This window comes from Lissotriton helveticus, chromosome 9 (genome assembly GCF_964261635.1).
Source record: "Lissotriton helveticus chromosome 9, aLisHel1.1, whole genome shotgun sequence".
Classification (NCBI taxonomy): Eukaryota; Metazoa; Chordata; class Amphibia; order Caudata; family Salamandridae; genus Lissotriton; species Lissotriton helveticus.
Window position 1 is genome coordinate 1,221,864,238 of NC_136070.1, and position 20,182 is coordinate 1,221,884,419.

The window sequence follows — 20,182 nt, forward strand, 5'->3', positions numbered from 1 at the left end:
TTGCTCCGATGTTACACAATCCTTTGTTTAACTTTCCTGCATGTCATGCCGATGTAACTGAGGTGGCAGGGGCAAGTGATCATGTACACTACATGACTAGTATTACAGTTAGTGTGTTTCAGCATTCTCCATTTGAAATTGGGAAGCAATTGTAATTCTTTGGTTGGTTGAGTCAGATAGCAGACTGAGCATGAGCCGCACGGGTAATGACCAACAATGGGGGGGTTTCCCCATAGATTTGTTTTTTCTCGTTGTTTTGCGACAGGTGGTCTCGTGTGTACCAAGATGTCTTTCAAGTTTCTACTCCGTCTATTGGCAAATCTTGGTTTGGGCCAAGAGAGTGTACCAGACGTGAGGATTCTCCAGTTTTTGTTAATGATCTTCTTAACTTTGTCAGTGACTGGGCTGTAGGTGGTAACACATGTGGTTAGGTCTTCTGGTTCTGTTTTGGTAATGGTCTCCAATAGGCCTTCTCTGTTTTGGTTTTGTGCTCTTTTCTTGCATTTATTTACCACTCGCCTTGGATAATCTCGATCTTGTAGTTTTTTGCAAAGGTCTTCTGCTTGGACCCGGTACTCCGTGTTCTTGCTGCAGTTCCGCCGCAGCCTTAGGAACTGACTGTAAGGGAGATTTTCCCTCAATGGGCGGGGGTGAAAACTCTTGAAAGATAGGAGACTGTTCTTTGCTGTTTCTTTAAAATAGGTACGTGTTTGCAGATGCCCATCTCCTGCATAGATTGTAATGTCAAGGAAATCCAGACTCCTGTTGTCTGCACTGTACGTGAACTTGAGGCAGTTGTCTTTTGTGTTTAGCCAAGTGTGAAAATCCTTGAGATCTTCTTCATTCCCTTCCCAGATTAGTAGGATATCGTCTATATACCGCTTCCAAAGCAGTATATGACGAATGTAAGGATTGGTTTCTGTGTGTACATGAGTCCCTTCAAAGGTACTCACATATAACCCAGCCACACTCGGGGCAAAGGTGCTGCCCATCGAGGTGCCATGGCATTGTAAGTACAGTGTCTCTTTGTATTGAAAATGATTTTCCGTCAGGGCGAGGCGGCAACATTCCAAAACGAAGTGTCTAGGAGTTTTGTGTGGCCAGTCTGTGTCAAAAACGATTTGCTCTAGCATGTCCAGGGTCTCTTGTTGGGGTAGGCTCGTGTAGAGACTTTCTACGTCGAGTCCTACTAGCATCATCGTGTTAGGTGAGTATTCAACATCCTTAAGTAGATTCAAGAGATCTCGCGTATCCTTTAAATAGGTTGGTGTCTTTTGCACCAATGGTTTTAAGTAATGGTCTGCAAACTGAGAGAGAGGCTCTAGTACCGACCCAATGCCTGACACTATTGGTCTTCCAGGAGGTGGTATTCGGGCTTTGTGTATTTTCGTCAATGAGTAAAAATATGGAATTTTTGGGTTCCTTGTTACCAGAAAATCCGCCTCTTTCTTAGATAGCCAGTTGTGAGCTTCTGCTTCTTCAACCATCATCTTTATTTCCATCTGTAACCTCTTAGTGGGATCTGTTGCTAGTTTTTTGTAGAACTTCTCGTCTGATAGAAGATCAAGGCATTGTTTGTCATAGCCGGCTGCAGACAGTATGACTACACCCCCTCCTTTATCAGCTGGCTTGATTATGATTTGTCCATCGTTCTTCAATTCATCCAGCGCAGTCTGTTCTGCTCTTGTTACATTGTGGAACGGTCTTTGTTGATTCAATGCTAGTTCGTCTACCTCTCTCATGATAGCTTGCTCGAAAGTTGCGATTTCAATCGGAACTTGAGAGATTAGTGGGCAAAATGTGGACTTATTCCTCAAGGAGGTGTCACCCTCCGGGATGTGTTTTGGTTGATCTTTGAAGAAGGCTTTCAATTTAAGCGTACGGCAGACCTAACCACATGTGTTACCACCTACAGCCCAGTCACTGACAAAGTTAAGAAGATCATTAACAAAAACTGGAGAATCCTCACGTCTGGTACACTCTCTTGGCCCAAACCAAGATTTGCCAATAGACGGAGTAGAAACTTGAAAGACATCTTGGTACACACGAGACCACCTGTCGCAAAACAACGAGAAAAAACAAATCTATGGGGAAACCCCCCCATTGTTGGTCATTACCCGTGCGGCTCATGCTCAGTCTGCTATCTGACTCAACCAACCAAAGAATTACAATTGCTTCCCAATTTCAAATGGAGAATGCTGAAACACACTAACTGTAATACTAGTCATGTAGTGTACATGATCACTTGCCCCTGCCACCTCAGTTACATCGGCATGACATGCAGGAAAGTTAAACAAAGGATTGTGGAACATCGGAGCAACGTAAAATGTAAAAAGAGTACAACCAAGATGGCTAGTCACTTTCTGGAAGAAAACCACACAGTGGATGACCTTAACTGGGTCATCCTCGAAACCTTGGAAAGAAAGGACAGTAACGCAGAAAGAATCCTTTTTGAAAAGGAACAACGCTGGGTACATCGATTGGGGACAGACATAAGAGGCCTGAATGATAATATTCCTTGGCTTAGTGTGCTGAGATAAAAAGCGTAAGCTAGCCAATGCAACCATACCCACCCAGCCCCCATCTACACACAGAGAGAGATAGATGGGGCAATCTAAATGACTCACTAGCTCTTCTTCTACAAGTTTAGCGCAAAGATGTTCCTTAATTTACAGAATAGTACTTAAGGTAGCCACGTGAATACCGAGTTGTACATTCTTCGTGACCACTTCCACCGAGTTGTAATGACAACGAAGAAATTACATATTCCCTGAAGGTTCCATCCTTGACTGCAATTTGCCTCCGTTAGACGCAGTCCAGCACATCAATCTAAGAGCTGCTATAACTGAGACAATTATTTATGCAGTAGTAAGCAATCCGGTCTTTCATATATATTATTTTTTTGTATATATTTTGTGTGCACTCGAACTTGAAACACCTCGTGTGAATTCTAGAACAATCCCCAGTTTTATCTTAATTTTTATTTTTAAACAAACTTTATTTTTAAACAAACTTAATTTTCGAGGTGAAGTCTCAGAATCACTTCTTTTTTATAATAACCTACTTTTTGATTCACAATCGCGTATTTTTACTTTGCGATACATCTAACAGCAAGAGACAATTAGTCTTTTCTCTATTGCCTTGAACTGAGATTTTCATAAACAACCCGGAAGCGGAGTCCCGCCACTTCCGGGTCACAAGAGGCAGCTGCAGCACAACGCGAGGCGCGAGGAGCGGAGCGTGAGGTATCCGTCCACTACAGACTCCAGCTACAAAATCGCAAGTACCATACACCCCACCCCGTTAATATCCTAATGTTCCTCTCTACCTAGCCCCCTCGAAGCCCTTGTCACACCCGAAGGAGGTGTAACTGATGTACACTTCAGGTACGATCTTTGGCGCATAGAGAATGCTGGCATGGATGTTTAGGTTCTAGAAATAGCACGATAAAATTGGGTCATTTTAAATTACGAACGAAATAGACCTGTAGATAATGCACATGAATGAATAACGTTACTGCATGTTATATCATCACATTGCAACTTAATGCCGATAATCATGTCTCTGACCCACCAATACAGTTATCTGAGTGAAAGGAGACATCTGAGCTCCTTATTCACGCCCTGCATGACTGTATGACACAGCACCATGAAACCAGATATTTGAATTTTTCTTTTTGCATGACACATGCTTGTTGGATAAAGAGAGAGTTGACACTGCCATTTACTGGGGGTTACGAAGTATTGCCATCTTTATAGTTGCTTCAATTTGTTTTGTCAAGTAGTGAGTTCACTACTTTATGTGTCTCCCTTACCCTTTTTCCCTTTGTGTATGTCTCTATTATGTTTGATATATAGGTACATCGCGACCTTGAAGAAAAGAAACAGGTTGATAATTTCCCTTTTCTAAACACTTGCTTGCTAAAATTTAGTAAACCAGTATCACTTTCACCTATCACTACTGGTCCTGAAGAAAGCCCTTAAGTCCGAATCCCGGCACAGGGGGCTGAAACATGTCGGCCATTTTAATTCTTTTGAATGCCAGTGCGTCCTGAAAACTTAATTTTTTCAACAGAGCGCACGTCACTTAAGCATTCCCTCAAGGGATCCACCCGAACCCAGACCTAATAAAATTCCTATTCTGGTTATCCGGGGTTTTTAACTTTTTTGCACATTGTCCACATCACTGGGTCACTACTGTTTTTACCAAGGGTAAGATCCTCCTGGTGGAGGCTGCATACCGAGACTAACCCTATGATTATGCACACACGTGTTTGAAGAGCGGAGAACCAAGATATACCGCTTACCACACTACCCAACACGTGCATGAGGGTTTTTTATTTGGAGACACCGTTGTACGTTCTCCTGCATACCCTGGGTTATGCAGGACAAGTGATCCTTCCCCTTTTGATTTTTTGATTTTTGCACTTTTTTTTTGGACAGTGGGCCCTCACTAATCACACTCTACATGAGCAGGGACTCGCAATACAAATTAAATCTATTAGCAAGTTCACATTACCTAATAGGTTCAGGAGCAGCAACCAGGAGCCATTGTATTATTTCTTTTCACACGTTCCCTTTAGTAAAGAAAATGCCCGCCTTTTGCTGCTATTCGAGTGACCTCAGGGGCAGGAAGCGGAAGCAGAGAGGCGACGGAAGTTAGAGCGTGGGGGAAGGTGCCTGTTTCAGAAGGCTAATCTGCCCGGGAGGCAGCGCAGCTTTTTTTAGGCAGTAGGAGGTACGTCATTACAGCCGGGGAGAACGATCATTTTCGGCCTTTGGTTCGTGGAAAGAAACTGCTCCAATGTGTGCTCTCTGGCAGTACCATGAGCGGAATGTGCATTTTAATAGGCATGCGTCGATGAGGAATTGTTTTTTACGACGTAGACCCGGCCCTGAGAAATAAGTGCCGGTGCTAAGCACCGGAAAGCACCGGCACAAATTAAGCACTGGCACGTGTTCTGATGATGGCTGGGAGCCGTCATGACGGCACCCGCGATCGGAATGTGCCGCACAGGCGCAGAATCGTGGCAGCATGCAAGGGGTTAAGGAATCCAATGCTTTCTCACTCACAGGTAATCGACCATCAACACTTGTGACACATGTGATGAAACAATTGGGAAAATCTTCGAACTTTAACTAAACTGTGCCTAGATGTCCACCAATAATGCAATGGTAAAAGGCTCCCTGTAACAAATTACTCAGCCAGCCCTTCTCTGTCTCATCAAGCGCTTCTGAGCTCCAAATGAAATCTTTGTTAGTCAAACTGAAGTAGAAAATCTGTGAATATCCTACTAGACCTTCCAAAAACAGAGGATAGGGCATCAAAATATGTGTGTGTGTACGTCACCAAAAACCATGGACTTCAGAAAGAGGCCGAAACTGAAATGACCACTTCTTGACACACTGTCATATGATGTGTTTCACGTGTTTACTTTGTCTATCTTGTCATGCAACTTGTTATACCTGTAAAGCAGCTCGTGTTATCGTGTGATAACAGTTCACCACACCCTTCTTCACAAAGCATATCTAGGGTTGTTCTGATATAAGGAAAACACTTTAGATAGGACTGTTGTATCTTTGTATGTGTGGAGACTCCACATTACGTAAAGATACGACTTGTAAAATACCTTTGTGAATAGCAAACAATAGTAAACTTACAAGAAAGTTTACATTTTGGTTTGTGCATCTAGCCCTACGATTTTTTACGAAGTAAATTTGTGTTTTGTGTGCACATTTCTATTGAAATGGGGCACATTGTGCTGATTTTAGAAATAATATGGGTATAGGTGTAAGTTGCATTTTCTGTTTAAACCAATTTTCTGTGGTATCTTACATGAGATGCACTGGTGTAATAAAAGTCATAGAAGATACCAGCAAATAGTATTTTTATCTAAATGTGCAATTTTGAATCATTTTGCAAAATGTAGCAAAATTGTAATGACATTTCACAAATTTTCCAAAAACAATTACACAGTTTTGCACACCACTAAATATGGCACCCTCTCATGTTAGTGATGCCACAGGTAGCCAAGTTGTGCCACATCCTAGAATAAGAACTGATGGGACAGAAGCAGAAAGGCCACTCTGCCAGTTGTGTGTACATACCGCCACAATATTTAGGGGGAGATGCTGCAGTCAGCTCCGCTTACCTCCATGAGAGCCGAAGGAATTTTCTTCTGCCTCTTGAACGACGAGGGGTGAATATTGTGGAACATGGAGGAGAAGGCGGTGCCTGCAAACCTGGAAGGAGGCGTTTGTGGGAAACTCACAACCATCACTGGCATCTCTGCAAAATGAGAGCACAAGAGTGCGAGAAAAGGGAACGTCAATACATTTCCCCTAAATTCTCTTTGTATCACATTTCCCCTAAATTCTCTTTGTATCACAGTACTGGAGAGGTTATGCTATGCACTCAATGACCAATATTTTATTATCTGAATGCAAAATGCCAGCCACAGTACCCAGTGAGTAGTGCAAATAATTTGCTTCAAATGACATCTACTTTGAGAAGTGGTTAATATAACAACATAACAACATAACAAAATAACAAAGGGAGTTAAGTGTGAAAATGGGAGCAGATAAGACTACAAAGCAACCAAAAATAGAGGTTTAGTAAAGCAGAGAGGAAGGACAGTTAGTAAGGCTGTAAGGGTGAACCTCTGGCAGGGGTCTTTAGTCTTTTCTGTAATGCAAGCTACTTGTGTTCAATAAAAATTACCCTGAGCTACTATTATTATCAGTGGTGTAATAGAGACCCCATTAGACAAGATTGTATTAGTTGCCACCTTATGCAAGATTGCCAGTAGTGATCAGCTCAGTACAACAGGTAGAGTTACCAGCAATAAAGTAAGCAAGCATTGGCAAAGCCAGTAGGTCTCACCTATACGGCAAACCCAGAGCTATTGGCATTGTCAATGTTAATGCTTTTTAGCCATTTGTAATTGGGTTGAGTAGATGTATGTGGTGCTGAGTGGAATTATGTGGGTTGGATTGGAATTGTTGTGGAATTGTGTGGCATGGAATTGTGTATAGTGTTGAGGGGATATATGTGTAGTGGAATTATGTGGCAGGTGTGTACTGGAATTATGTGTCGGTCGATTGTGTGACATGGAGTGTAATTAAGTGTAGTGGTATTGTGTGTCCTGGAGTGGCATGTGGTGGAGTGGAATTATGTGGTGTGGTGTTGAATTTTGGGGCATTATGTGGAATTTTGTGTTGTGGATTGGATATATGTAGTGTGTAGGGTATTTGTGTTGTAGGGTGGTATTATGTGGTTTGATGTGGAATTATGTGTTGTGGAATGGAATTGTGTGGAGTTGAATTGTGTGGCACAAAACTGTGTGGCTTTCAGAGAAATTATTTTGAGTGGAATTATGTGGCATGGTGCGGAGTGTATTTCTAAGGTTTGCTATGTGGCATTGAGTGAATTTATGTGGGGTGTATTTATGTGGTATTGAGTAGAGTGTAATTATGTGGAGTTGAGTTATGTGGTGTTGAGTGGTATTATGTGGAGAGTAAATATGTTGTGTGGGATGGAACTGTGTGATGCTGAATGGTGTGGAATTGTGTGGCATTGTGTGGAATTATGTAAATGAAACACACATGATGGACGGAATGAGAAACAAATCAAATATTCACCCCCAGTCAAGAGATCTGGGTAAAACCCATTGTTCTTTTTCTCACTATGCCACCCCAGTTTAGACCCAGCCATATGCAAATCAGTCTTGACCCTCTCCCTCATGGGAACAGTCCAGTCTGAACTGCCGTGCCAGGTCCTCCCTGGACCAGAATCAAGCATCCTGGGACCGGTTTTGGGGCATCACACCTCATCAGCTAGGCTACCTTGAATCCGGCGGCACAGTGAACCTGGGACCCATGTCTGGGCATACCCAGCGCACTTAGGACGAGAAAGAAAAAGACACACAAATGATGGACTTGTTGCTCTAAGTGGGAAGGGTATGCCCAGACGTGGGCTCCGTGCTTGCTTCGCCACTCGATTCAAGCTGGTCTGTCTGATGAGGTGATACCCCGAAATAGGTCCCATGATGCTTGTTTCTCATTGGAGAATCCTGGCCTCTAGCATAAAATAGCAAACGTGGGTCCCCACGTTGGAAGAGAAAAGGAGAAAGTACAGAAGAAGGAAGGAAATATTTAGGGAGAAGATTTAAACAGAAGATGAACTAAAGAAGAAGAAATAGTGGTAATGAGGTGTGCCTTTTATTTTGACATAAAAAAGTAAAACAAAATATAGATTTGAACCAAATTATAAGAGATAGCTTTTATTTCTGTTCAAATGCTTTCTTTGGAACCATTTGATGTGAACCAGGTGTAATTGTCTCAAAATAATTAAAATTAGTCACCTAGATTCATCTTCCAAATTTCCTTTCATAGTGCCTAGCAAATATACACCTTCATTGCTACTGGCTTTAGCAGCACTGTATATACAATTACAGTACAATACAATATACACTCATATCATGAGAGTCAATTCTGGTTCAGATTCTGTACAAAGCAGACCAATCACCTCTTTTCTTGAGCTCAGCGTAGCAGGCATCGCAAACCTTGGCTGGGCGGTCCCTCAGGTACCGCAGCGGGTATTTCTTTTTTGAACAATTCCGGCACACAATCTGCATGGAGATAGAATAATAATAAGCTCAAACAAGCTCGCTTCCAGCCCATTTCGACCCCTTTAAACTGTCCCCCATTATGTCCAGGCTCATGTTGATGCTCACTAGTTTTTTTGTGGGTTTTTGTAGACTCCACAATCCTCTTTAATCAGGTTTATGGGTGGCTCACTCCACTGGCGGGACTGTTCTCCCATATCTTATGTGTGCCTGCCATTCCAAGCGATCTTCTATTGTTCTCTTCTTCGTCTACCTTCTGGTTTAACCCTGGAGACCTCTATTTTTTTCTGCTCTCACATTCCCATCTTGGCATCTCTAGCCTTCTTCTCTCGGGTGTTTCCTTCAACCTTTCCTTCTCTGCCACCCCCAATGCCTAACTGATGGTTCTTATTCCCCTCTGGGGCTCTAACAGGGTCTCCATCTCCCCTCTAACTCTGAAACCTTTGTTTTAATCACTGCCCATCTCTTTCAACCTCTGGCTTATCCTCTTTTGTGTCCTCTCGGACTCTAACAGATGCCTTAGTCGCGACTCCGGCTCTAAATGAATCTCCTTTTATATCCATTCTAGCTCCAGATCCCTTGAAATTGACTCTAGCTGGTCCTCCGTCATCTTCTCCTACCTCTAAATGAACCTCCCTAGTGTACTCACCCGCTCTAACTGATCCCCTTAATCTCTACTCTTCCTCCATTTCTCTTAACAAATAACTACAATTATGTAGTGCACTTGTCTGGTCTCTTGATACTGATAACAGGTGTTCTTTATTACTCAACTCAATGGTACTCATTTTATTGATCTCGGAAGGATGGAAAGCTGAGTGCAGGGGTCAGGATTAGAACCTGTGAACTTCAGGTTGCACATATATCTCTACAATAGCTGCTTTACTCCACTGAGCTGCTTACTTTTCTCCAATCACCTACAGTCTAGCTGTAAACTGATCCTCCCACATGTCCTCTCTGGCCCCAAATTGATGCTCCTTCCTCTCCACTCTATCGCTGACTGATCCTCATTAAGTTTTGTCCTAGCCTTGTCTGAAACTCATTCATCTCTACCCTAGCCCTGATTGGTCCTCACTCTTCTCTGACCTAGGGGCCGATTAGGATTGCGGTTTTTCCGCATCCTCCGGGCCGGCGGAAGTGTCCGCCGGCCCGGAGGATGCGGAAAAACCGCTGCGGAGCCTTAAAAGACCCCCCGCCAGATTAGGATGGCTGGGGGGTTAGGAAGACCGTCCGCCGCTTTTCCGCTGCGGTCGCCTTCCGACCGCGGCGGAAAAGCTCTAACATGTCTGGCGGTGTCTATCAGACACCGCCAGGCATATTAGGATGTCTGCAGTTCTATGCCTTTCCACTGCGGCATTTCCGCCGTGGAAAGGCATACGGACTTTTATTTGGGGGCCCATTGCGGGCCCCCAGGGGTGAAGGGGGGATGGTGGTTGCACATCGGGGGTGCCTATGGTACCCCCCTGCCTTTGCGTGCATGAAGCGGCAGGCACCACACGGTGCCCACCGCTTCCTGCATGCAAAGGTAAACATGCATTTTTTAAACCTTGCGGCGGGTGCTGCTTCAAGCAGCACCCGCCGCAATGTTAAAAATACAGGATGTGACCGCCAGGGTAGCGGTCACATCCTAATTTGCACGGAGGAACCGCTGCTGCCCCTGCGGACGGTCCCTCCACCTCAGGGGTGGCGGACGGACGCAGGTCCGTCCACCATCCTATTAGGGCCCCTAGTTATGACCGATCTGAAAGAGATACTTCAAAGAAAAGAACATCTTACTCTCATATTCAGCTTTCCTTTCCTACAGCATTCATTTTTGGTGTCACTGGTGCGTTAAATTATGTTTTCGTTTTTGCCATTGACAGTTACAGGACACCAGGCAACGAATTTAAATAAATTAAGCATTCCAAGCATCAAGGAAGTTATTTTTAATTTGTTTTGCAAACCAAGAAGGCATGGGATTGGAAAAAATCCATCCTGTGGCTCTCAATTGTAAGGATGCTTAACAAAATGATGCATCTTCCACTGGCCTTAAGAGATACATTTGCACCAGTGACTGCCAGACATCTGAATTGCCATATATGTACTCGGGAGATTTACTATGTTTGACACATTTTAAAATAATGACGCTGCATTTAGCCGCCTTTCGCAAACATTTGATCAGTTATATTATATTTCTACGTTTAAATTCTCAATTGATAATCTGAATATTTAGTGACAAGGATTTTGTAAAGCAGGAGGTGCCATCTGACAATAACTTCGAGCACGGAGACTTACATAATGAAAAGGGGAAAAAACAAACATAGAACAGAATAATAGTGGTTGTGTGAGCCCAGTTGACTATGTAGAGAACCCCAATCCGACATCCTTTCATCACAGGCATAAAGCAAATTATTCAATAAGATGTACTTCTCACCATAAACTTTTATCCAGACTTTATAGCAACAGCTTGCAGTGCATCACCAAAAATAAATGCACACATAAATAAATAGTTCATAACAATGACACTAAAGGCATGTGCCTCCTGTTAGAAGGTATTGTGGACAGTCCCAGGAAGTAATAAAACTTGCAGCTGATACTAAAATCCATCCAACCCTATTTCCTGTAGGACTTGCACACGCCTGCAGCTAGAGGGCGCTTGAAGCTCACCTTCCCACACGCATGGCAGTGATTACGCCTGAAGGTCAGCGTGAAGTCAGCGCTGCAGTTCATACACATCATGACGTGAGACATGGGCACCAGAGATGGAGGCTTCTCACCAAGGCAGATCCCTAGCCTCTCGCGGACCTGGAAGAGAGGAAATGTTGTTGCGTTACATTGCTTGACCATGGGGGGCTTTGCTGGCCAGTCTGCAGGCTTGCACCATTTGCGTATCTAAGAAAGCTTTTCTGTAAGCGTGCCATGCAAGAAGGTAGCCTTTGATCCCAACATGCCCAAGGATTTAATGAGCATCATAACAGAGAATTCACCATCCCACTACATGAAAGATGGACCAGAACAGACACAAAGAGGCCAATGGACAAATGGGGTAAATAAAACCAGAAGGCCTATTCACAAAAGTTTACTGGTGTAAATGTCCTTTTGTGTAAATGCACTTATCACCAAGTAGTAACTTTACACTTTTTTACTAGTCACCATTTCAGAGTTTAACGTTACTTTTACGTGCAGATTTAATGTCTCCAACCCCTTGTGGAGCCTCTTACACCAGGATTTAAGAGTATAAAATTACTGCTCCTAGTTGGAGACCTCTGCAACTGTGGGCCTATCGCCCCATAGCTAAGCTTTGAGAAGATTTGCAAAGTTTATTTATCTTTAAAAATATTTTAATTTAAAATATTTGTGTAAAATAGTTTTTAAATGTTTATTTTAAAGCAAGAATTAAAAAAATTAAATGTTACAGCACATTAACTTAAATGAATATTAAGTATTTAATTAACAAAAGTATATGTAAACCATTGATAATATTTCTTAAAGAATGTTAAATAAAATCCTACTTGAAGTAGCATTTTTTATTTTATTTAATATTCATTACAATGTATTAAAAGTTATGGATTGAAAAATTGAAATCATATTATTTAACATTATTTCCTATGGTGTGTTATTTTAAGTTCCTGGCTCCATTTTCTTTTCATGGGTGTGTGTACTGCAATACCTTTGAGTGACCATGTGTGGTGCTAGACTTACTCCAAGGATAGGCTAGAGAACATTTAATACTGTTTTGGCACTTTTTTAGGTCGAACATTATTCGGTTGTATCACCTCTTAGTAGAAGGATTTATTTGAGAATTTCTAAATTCAAATTCAGTGAGATAAATAAACCTACCGGAAGAAAAACTCATCTAGACAACACAGGGCCTTTGTATCTTGACACTCTCTTGAGGATGTATACTCCTTGTAGAAGCTTACACTTTGTATCTTCCAACTACCTCCAAGAGCCTTCAATTGAGAAGACCACACTTGGTGGTTATTTTTTGTCTTTTTGGCATTTCTTTTTCCTTAAATATTTGACTATGGTACCGACCACAAACAGTTCTGCAAACAAATTACAACTTAGCTGTTTATCAGCTAAACTAGTCTCTGTCTCTTTAGTGACAGGAAACCCTTTGTAGTGTAACAGAAAACTTTACATGAGCCTTCCTTCCTTTCTACATTTTTTCCTTTCTTTATTTTCTTTCATTCTTTCTTTCTTCCTTTCTTTCTTTCTTTCTTTCTTTCTTTCTTTCTTTCTTTCTCGCTTTATTTGTTTGTTTGTTTCTTTTTGCATCGAACATACATTTAGCTCAATTGTGTTGTGAAAGCTAGACATAAATAGGCTCTAAGGCAAACACATACACACGCACAGACACACACATAAACACAAAACACACACACTGACACGTACACACACACATACACATCAAGACCTAAACACACACAGAAACACGCCCGCACAGACACACACACTGACACAGACACAAACAAAGACATACACACACAAACACCCAACCTACCTCCATGCTGTTGTGATAGCTGGCTGGACTGTGTGCTTTGTAGTAATCCTGGATAGTTCTGCTGATGCAGTTGTACCACTCATCCCGTTCAGAGCAGGAGCTGCAGAGGCAATCACAGAGTCATTCAATGACATCAAAAACAACACAAGACATCTTTAATTATGGGGCTCAAAGGGTGAGATGCAATAAACAGAAGACCAAAAGGGGAAAGTGTGTCAGTGTGAATGAAGTATGGGTGACTGATGGAACAAAAGAAAGTGTAACACAGCATGGGAAGGTTCTGGTGTAAGTGAACGTTGAGGGTGCAGAGACTGATGGAGCAACAGAAGAACTAACCAAGATATTGAAAATGCAATTGTATATGGAAGGGGTGTAGGGTGAGCAAGGACTGATGGAGCTACATAAGAACTGACCAAGGAATGCATATTTCCAACGTTGGTGGATATGTGGGGAGAAAGGACTAATAAAGCTACATAAGAACTGTCCGAGGAAAATTGATATTCAGCTTTGGTGGATATGTGGGGAGAAAGGACTAATAGAGATACATAAGAACTGACGAAGAAATGCATATTTCCGTAATTGCTGGGTATGCGTGGAGCAAGGATTAATGGAGCTAGCGAAAGGGTGATGCAGAATGAGATTATCCAAGTGTGAGCAACATGGGGTAGGAGACATTGCTGGAAATAGGGAAGTGGTGATCCATACTGGCATTCTTAGAGCCCGGGTAGGCATCTGAGAAGCACAGATTGGTGGACCTATTACAGGAGGGACCTAGCATCACATTGCCCCAGTGTAGGTGACCCTGCAGGGAGGAGGACCTGATGGAGGTACGGAAGGAGTGAACCAATAAAGGATTGCCTTGGTGTGGTGACCCAGAATGGGACTGCCCATGGGTTGGGCACATGTGGGAACTTGGATTAATGGAGGCAGGGAAGGGAAGAGTGAGAATGGGATTCTTCCAGGTTGGTTGGTCAAGGGGATAGGAGGAAGTGATGAGTCAGAGATGGTCTGCCTAGAATTGCATTGTCACAGCATGATTGGGCGGGAATCGTTGAGCTGTAGAACTTAATGCCAAAAATGTTTTGTAGGCCAACTGGGATGAGAGGCAGACAGGTCTACAAGGAAGTCAAACTGATGCCTTTAAAAAGAGCAGGGTGCACCATGCAGAATGAACCAACTCCCTGCCCAATCTACGTCAAACTTGCCTATCGTGGACTCTTGTGCTGTTTCCCTATTGACACTCTGCTGCAGTGGGGCAGCTGGTGGTGCTTGGGGTGTTGTAGATGAACCAGAGTGGGGATATTCTTCTCGGCGTGCACTGGTCTGAAGAAACATCACTTAGTCAGTAAGGAGCTGGTCTGTGTCTGATAGTACACAGGAAATGGGAGGAAGATAGAGGGCCATGGGCCCTGCTCAGAATTGCCCCTCAAGACCTCAGATGTGGATTTAATACAAAGCCCAGATGTTAAATGCAAAAATGTGTTTTACCTAATCTCCAATGTCCTAAGAAAACGGCAGGCTCATGGGCTTTCATACATCCAAGAGCAACACATGTAAAAAAAACACATACTGGTTCCTTTTCATTCCTGCTGTCTCCCTATGTCACAGTTTTCTCTCCCGCCCTTTTCCCCATGTCAGCTGTTCTCTCTCTCTTGCTCTGGGGGAAGTCATATGGGAAAAAACAAGAGCCGGTGGGCCCCATCTGCAACCATCGGCTCAAATTAAGCACGGTACATAATGTAGTAAGTGCTCATCCATGCCCGTGTTAATTACTGACTATACTGATCACCTCGTTCATTGCCCTCAGCAGCTGAGGGTATCTTGAGGTGCTGCTTCAGTGAACCCCAGCAACTGTCTCACTCAACTAAGCAGCAGAAGTCACCTTTCTGCAAATAACCTTAAAATCTGATCATAAACAAGTCAATAATACTTTTATTTGATTTCGTTAAAAATCATAAAAAATTAATAAAACACTTAGTACAATAAACGGTTAAAAAAATGGGGGTTAAAAGAGTATAAAAGCTTAAAACGTTGTGCGATCATGTACTCATCATCATTGATAGTACACAAAGTATACATTTGTAATCAGTGCAGTTTTTGAGCGATGCAAGGCAGTTCAGTGAACAGAAAAGATCGGGAGGTAATATCAGTGTAAAAAAGGTCCAAACAGTCTTGTCGAAACCACTCATGTTCATTCATTTATGTTGTCTAATTGTTTGGCTGCCATTTTCCAAAATGTGATGGCTTTACAAGATAGTTCAATTGACAGGCCTCCAAGGCATTGTATGATTGAGGCCCTGCATGTCCTTTGCTGTTTTTTTCTCAAAAGCTCTCGAAGGATGGTTTTTCACATTTCTAAGAGAGATGGGCAGATGCATAGGAGGTGTAAAAGACTCTCTTCTCCTTGTCCACACAACCGACATTCTTTTGTCAGCCATACTTGCTTCCATTTTGGGGTTAAGTCCTTCGTGGCGAATGAGCCCAACCATAAAATCGTCAAATAATGTTTTTTATGATGTGAAAAGTGTTCTGACAAACAGGGTTGTGGTTTAAGCGTCTGGTAAGATTGAATCACTGCCCAAGCGTGATTTTTCTTAGAAATAGCAGTTTTGTCCATTCCTCGCTAGATTCGTTTAGTTGCACTGCTCACTGCGTTTTTAAAACCAGAATAGGAACTATTAGTGTATCAGGCCTCTTCGAGGTGTAGGTCCTCAAGTGATTCTTTTAGAACCATGGCGATGGAATTATGTAGCCTCGCTTGCTTTTCGATTTCTTCCCAGCAAGAGTGGGCTAGTGTGTTGTCTTCTGCTTGTTGCATCCGCCAATAATATTTGACAACCGCCCCTTGTCTGGCTGGTTTCTGGTTTTTAAGCCCGTATTCCAGTCGAATTTGGGCCTGACAGATGTGCCGAGGGATTGAAAACAAACTCTTGAGAAAACTCGACTGGGCTTGGTTTAAGGCGGCTGCGTCTTTTGTGTACATTATTTCCGACCTATACAATATTGTTGGTATGAATTTTGCTGCGATTACCTTCAGCAGGTGCCCTGTTGAACAGCCTTTTAATTTTCTATCTAGAATTTTAAAGGCGTGGAGGAGTTATTTTGCTTTCACTTTCCCTTGGTTCAGCTGTTGTTTATTATTCAGGTTTTGATCAAGTTGAAACCCTAGGTATTTGTAAGACTCCACCTGGGATATTGGTTTATCACCTAGATTCCAGAGAAATTTGCCTTTTGACCCTTTTTTATGATGTTTAGAGAAGCACAGCACCTTGTTTTTTTTAAGGTTTATTGTTAATTGGGCTGCGATGGTGTAAGCTCCTAATTGGGTCATTGATCGCCGCAGGCCTATCGGTGTTTGTGATTGTAGGATGATATCGTCTGCATATTGAAGGCTGGTGATTAGTGTTTTGCCCAGTTTTGGGGGTCAGTTTGAAATTGTTGAAGGTGTTTCTTGAGGTCGGCAGTGTAAATGTTAAACAGGGAAGGGGCCACCCCTGTTTTAATCCGTTTGTTATTCGGATCTTTCTGCGCACGTCTCCTTTTCTTATTTGGACCTACGTGTGTGAGTAAAGGTTGATAATCGCCTCCAGAAGTTTTGTTGGTGCCCCCAGCTTTGCATTTTGGCCCATAGCGTTGCCCTTGGTACTTTGTCAAATGCTGCTTTAAGATCGATAAAGCACGCATAGAGGGAACGGGATTTTGCAATGGCTTGATTGACTAGGAGTGTGACCGCGGAGATGTTAGTGAGGGTGCCCATTCCAGCCCGGAAACCAGTTTGCATGTTTGACATCATATTTATATGGCTCACCCAGTCTTCTAAATCTACCAGTAGGTTTGAGGCGTAAATCTTGGCTTCTACGTCGATGAGTGCAATCAATCTGTAGTTAGCTGGATCTGAACGAGAGCCCGATTTATATATTGGATTTAAGATGCTTCCTCGCCAGGATTCTGGAACCGTGCCTGATGATAGCACATGTGTGATAGCGGGGTGAGGATATCAGACCAAAATGTAGGGTCGTGTGGGAATAGTGCGTTTGGCAAACCGTTAGGTCCTGGAGCTCCCTCAGGCCTTAATTTTTTTTATGATTTTAAGGACCTGCTCTTGTGAAATCTGCGGGGGGAGTTCTGGCAGTCTTTACTTCGATGTATCGTCCACTGTTCCTGCAGTAGGGGTTCCATAATTTCTGACTCCTAAGGGTGGAGTAGCGTTGTATGTTTGTTCAATGTTTGCTTTCCAGGCGTACTCCATTATGTCCGAATTGAGATATCGGTTCTTGCCATTTGATAGCTGGTTGATTATATCCCAGAATAGATTGGAGTCTCTTTGTTTACTGGCATGGAGGAGTTTTGCCAAGAGATGTTCTCTAAAATCTTTCTTAGCCACCTTGATGTCTTTTTTTAGGTCTTTTCTTGATTTTGATATTAGGGAAAGAATATCCTGAGAGGATTCTGAGCCTCGAGTTTGTATTTGCCTTAGATATTTATTCAGTTGATATTTTTGTTTCTTTAAACTGTTGATAAACCATGCGGCCCCTGCTGGTCTGCCTGCTTTGCGGCCATTTCCTTGTTTTGAAAATTCATTGTTTAGATCTTGAGCAAAAGATTCCCAGGCCTTTATACATGATGGTTCCACTTTGAAACTCTCCGAAAGAGTAGTGCATGTGGTCATGATTTCACCAATGTTTTCCTTTTTCCAAATTAAACGTCTCAGGTTATAGCATTGTGCTTGTTGAGACATTGCTTTATCTGTTATTGAGGTAGCCGTGCTTAAGAGTAGGGTGAAGGTTTGAGGATGGTGGTCGCTTTCTGACCTTTCTTTAATATCAAAGTTAGAAATGTATGGGAGAATGTCCCGGTCTGTTACTGTATAGTCAATGATTGAACCTGTTTTGTGCGTAACCCTGGTGTATGCTGGGAGGCTCTCCGATGTAACTCATCCATTTAACACGACCATTGATAGTTCTTCCAGCAAGGATTCACATCTATTGTTCATAAACAAAGTTAAATTTGAATATTCATGAGGGATGTACGACGGTACAACGCGTGGTATTACCACGTGTACCGTTACAACGCGTCTTTTACAGTGCAAGTCGTTACCATGACTTGCGCTGTAGGGGTGCGGACTTAGGAATAGTTAAATTTACTATTCCAACACCAGCCTACGTACAGTAGGGAAGGTGTTGGAATAGTAAATCTACTATTCCTTATCCTTGAGCGCCCTCCAGCGCAAGTCGTGGTTACGACTTGCGTAGCAAAAGACGCATTGTAACGGTACTGCGGGGTAACATCCGCGTTGTAAAGGATGTTCCCCATTCATGAGATGCATATTTCCCCACACCAGTCATGCAGGCCACAGTATATGTATGGCGGAGGCTGTGTGTAGGTCATATCTTTCCAATGGACGATAAACTCTGTACAGCGCTCAGATGTCACCTTGAACGCTAGACCCCTGCAGGAAGGGCAGGGTGTCTCTCGCCTGCTTCCTGGCACAGGGCACTGATGGAGTTTGTATTCTAAGTTCACCCCTGAACAAGACGCCGGAGAACCATCTGCCTTGTGGTCTCCAGGCAGTGTGAACGCTGACCCCAGGGTTGTACTTCCGGCTCTCTGCCAGAACCCCTCATCTGTGGAAACCAGAAGCGGACACACGGCGGAACGGGCCGTCTGCAGAGAGGGGCTCTGAGCAGGCGGAGAGCAGCTGCGGGTGGATTCCCCAAGCACTGCTAAGTGCCAAGGTGAGAAAACGCTGCTTGTGCCAAGGTGACAGCACCTGGCATGTGCCAGTGAGTAAGATCTGATATTATGCAGTTCCAAAACCACGGCTATCTGAGCGTCTGTGCAAACGCCATATAATGCAATGCAAACTTTTCCTAATAGATAATGACTTGTGTGAAAGGGGCTGTAATAACACTGGAGCTGAGAAGTGCCATGTTACAGGAAAACTACTCCACTACCACATAATTGGGCACGGTAGAGGTAATTTTACGGTTGAAGTGGGTAGTGGTAAAGGGAGGTAGGAGTAATTTTATAGTTTAAGGGTGGACAGTGGTAATGGGAAATAAGAGGAATTTTAGGGTTTAGGTTTGGGTAGTGGTAAAGGGAAGTAGAGAACATTTTGGGGGGTTTAGGGGTTGTTAGTGCTAAATAGAGATTTTATTATACATACTTACCTTACGCATATTTACGGTGTGTGGTAATGGCCTCGGCATGGTAAAAGCTGCATGCTAAAGGCATGCGTGGTAACTGCATGCTTTGGAAGACTTACATTTTTTTCCCAATTGGCTGTACAGAACTAAATATATGAAGGAGCAATATGAAATGTTTATAGCTTGCCTAGAGACAGCTTTCTTGTTCATTACTTTATTAAATTTGTTATTATTGCAAACATAAGGCTGACACTTGAGCAGGCTCTGCATTTTCTTTTCTTCTTTTTTATTCGTTGGAGTACGATTTCCTAAATATTAAATAAATAACTATCGCACCAGCTTTCCAAGGACCGATTTATTATTTTTACAAATACTCGATTCTTTTTTAGTCCGAGGATGGTTTAATGTCAGGCAGTTACGCTATCTGTGGGAGTCTCACGGAGTCCTCACTCTATTTGCGTTATTTTGAGTAACACTTATCTCACGAGCCCTTTTTTTTTATTTCAAAACGTTTTATTGAAAAAAGAGGATTTTACAAGTATAATACAATACAGTACAGTGGGACGGGATTAGTCTGAGAATAGCTCCATTGTTTCGTGGCCCGCAAGAAGCAACATATTTCTCAATAGAGTTGAAAAGCTCTCTGATGCATTTTGAAGTAGGAACCGGAGGAAAAACAAATGACCAGCAGATGGCGGTGCTGAATCACATTTGTAAACCCCAGACTATCTTTCTTTGCCTCTAACTCGCCAGGCGTCCCTTACTGGCCATCCAGGCCTTTTTGGCAGCAAAAAGGACCAGAATCCTGGTGAACTGTGCACTTTTCTTTTCCCAGTCAGCTTCTCTCCGATACTTTGTGCAAAAAGTGTTGTCAAGGACTGGGAGTGACGGTAAGATTTTGCTGCCCTGAGCAAAGTGACAATTTGT

At 42.8% G+C, this 20,182-nt stretch overlaps 1 protein-coding gene across 3 annotated transcripts in view; it reads right to left on the minus strand.

Moving 5' to 3' along the window:
• Nucleotides 1-20,182, minus strand: part of FGD5 (FYVE, RhoGEF and PH domain containing 5) — a 428,915-nt gene that overhangs the window by 42,781 nt on the left and 365,952 nt on the right. For all 3 annotated transcript variants that reach the window (XM_078661708.1, XM_078661707.1, XM_078661706.1), the window contains exons 15-18: nt 13,110-13,209; nt 11,270-11,407; nt 8,527-8,629; nt 6,152-6,288 (exon numbers count right to left, since the gene is read on the minus strand). In XM_078661708.1, the coding sequence (XP_078517834.1) occupies nt 6,152-6,288; nt 8,527-8,629; nt 11,270-11,407; nt 13,110-13,209 (478 nt within the window). The remainder of the gene's footprint in view (nt 1-6,151; nt 6,289-8,526; nt 8,630-11,269; nt 11,408-13,109; nt 13,210-20,182) is intronic.